The 2,588-nt window shown below is 46.8% G+C and overlaps 1 protein-coding gene across 1 annotated transcript; it reads left to right on the top strand.

Moving 5' to 3' along the window:
* The first annotated feature begins 1,960 nt into the window (after nt 1-1,960).
* On the top strand, nt 1,961-2,368 carry LOC141655556 (uncharacterized). Its single transcript, XM_074462634.1, has one exon. It carries the CDS (start codon nt 1,961-1,963, stop codon nt 2,366-2,368), a length of 408 nt encoding a protein of 135 aa, XP_074318735.1.
* The last annotated feature ends 220 nt before the right edge of the window (nt 2,369-2,588 follow it).

The following is a 2,588-nucleotide window of genomic DNA, read 5'->3' as shown; positions in this document are numbered from 1 at the left end:
AAAAACAACGATGACAACAGAGATCTCACAACTACTCTGCTAGCCAGCCTGCTCATTGCTCTTAAGGTCACTCTGGACCGTGTCGAGACCCGTATCGACACTCTGGAAAACAAGGAAACTGGAGAATACAATACTCCGCCTTTTTTTGAAACGAGAAAAGGCTTAAGCTCTTGGAAGAGAAACTCTTGGCCTGTGGAAACAACATTGACCTCGAAAACAATCGGAGGTTCGAACTCGTCGGGGATCAACTGCCTGACAACGTTACTTTAACTGATGTGCCTAAGTTCAAAGGAATGAAATACCTACTCAATCACATCCGAGCCTTCAAAGATTCCATGTCCATCAAAGGGGTCAAACAAAAATTCTTCACCCGGATCTTCCCATCGTCCTTGGAGTCGATTCGCATCAATGGTATTATTCCCTCGACCCAAAGAGCATTACAACTTGGGACGAAGTCGCCGTTGAATTTTCTAAACAATACGCCGACAACTTTGAAATCCAAGCCAACCCCCGCACTCTTGAGATCCTGATTCAGAATGACAAGGAGGGATTCACCGAATTCCTAACCCGTTGGAGGAGGTGAACACCCAATTGGTCAGTAAGCCTAGCTAATCAACCTTGGTGGAGAAATTTGTCAACAATCTCCGACTAGTTTATACCAACTTGCTAAGATATCAGAACATCAAAACCTTCAAGGATCTGCAGATCCTCAGAACCCGTATCGAAGATGACCTACGCAAGGGCGTTCTAGCCAAAACCACTGGTAGAGGCTACCAAGGGTCTACATCAACTGGATCTCGCCCCTACGGTCAAACAAACAAAATTGACAAGGTCAACCTCCTCGAACCAACTACAAAGAAAGCTGAATGTCTCCAAAGGACATTCACCAACTTGGGATCAACCTATGCTAGCGCCTTAAAAAGGCTTATGGACCTAAAAAGGCTCATGGACCAAGGAAAACTGTAACCAATCGGGCCCACTCCGGACCCGCTTGAAACAAGGAAAACCCGCTTTTGGAACCCTAATGCCTATTTCCATAATCACCAAGGCAAGGGCCATGACACAAAAACTTGCTTTAATCTGAAGCAAGCTATTCAGGATATGATTGAGAAAAGAGAATTACCCTTACCTTCGCCAGCAAAACCAAACAACAAGACAAACCCATTGGGAATCCACACCATCTCCAAGACGATCCAACTCTGGATTGCTCACACCTCATCCTGCCTATTGAGTCGAGGTGAATGCCTTGGAAAAGGACACCCCGGACGGGATATTTGTAATTAGCGCCTCAACCATGCTCACCATGTTTCAGCAAATTGAAGAAGGCATAGCCAGTCTCTCGGAAAGGATCACCCGACTTGAGAATGCTTACCACCGGCTGATATTCAACCTACCAATACCTACACCATGCCCAAGGAAGGGTCCTTCAAGCACCCAAAACCTCCAATTCCAAAAGGGACTACTCCAGCGACCATTCTACCATGCACCACACAATATAAACCACTATAATCAACCCCACCATAATGAACCTCACAAAAACTACCCCCACAAAAACTTCCCTCACAAAAACTATCCTCCGAGGAATACCACTTCAAGGTACCCTCGCGACCTCGAAATCAACGAGGCCTGGCGAGATGACATAGATGATGTCTATATTGTCTCGAGAAAGAGGAAATGAGGCAAAGAGATTGATTAGCTTACTTGATCTGGACGCCCTTACCAGAACCCAAACATCGCAACAAACAATCCGACAACAAATGACCAAATCGTCCCGGAGGTGGACGTTCAACCCAGGGTTCCCTAGAACTCGAGTCACAAGCAACCACAAAAGGCAAAGGCCGAGATATCTATTTGGCAACTGATTGCCGCCACATCCTTCGAGCACCAGTAGGCTTTGCTTCAAGCCTTGGGGAAATTGACAGTGCCTCCCACCTCCTCTCCTAAAGAAGTGGTAGCTCATATGACGAGGGATGTCCCTGACCTGAACAACCCGATCATCTTCTCCGACGATGATATCCCTCCATTCGGAGCTAACCATAACCTGGCCATGTACATCACTGTGCAGTGTCAGGAGAAGAATGTACCAATTGTCCTAGTGGATGACGGATCTGCAGTCAACGTCATTCCCGTCAAAACGGCTCATAGACTGGGTATCAAGGAAGCTGACTTAATCCCTACCAATCAAGGAGTGCGCGCTTACGACGGCACTCATCGTAAGGTCGCAGGCCTCATCACCCTGACCATCGCAACAGGACCATTGGAGAGACAAGCCAGTTTCCAAGTGGTCTATTTCGACGCCTCGTTCAACATGCTTCTAGGACGCCCCTGGATCCATGCTGCCAAGGCCATCACATCAACCCTTTATTAGAAAATCAGGATCCCCTTTCACGAGAAAACAATCACAATTCCTGGGTCCCCAATTAAAGCTGTTATGAAAAAGGGGATAGCCTCTCAAGTTATTGAAGAGGAGGACAACGGAATGTGGAGATTCCAAGCTGTGATTACCCTAATTGATGAACCAGCACCTTTTGATTTTGATCCGTTCTCGAACCTCACAGTCAATCACATTTTGATGCGCCAGGGTTATT

This window comes from Silene latifolia, chromosome 1, assembly GCF_048544455.1.
Source record: "Silene latifolia isolate original U9 population chromosome 1, ASM4854445v1, whole genome shotgun sequence".
NCBI classification, from domain to species: Eukaryota; Viridiplantae; Streptophyta; class Magnoliopsida; order Caryophyllales; family Caryophyllaceae; genus Silene; species Silene latifolia.
This window is presented reverse-complemented; position numbering and strand designations above follow the sequence as displayed.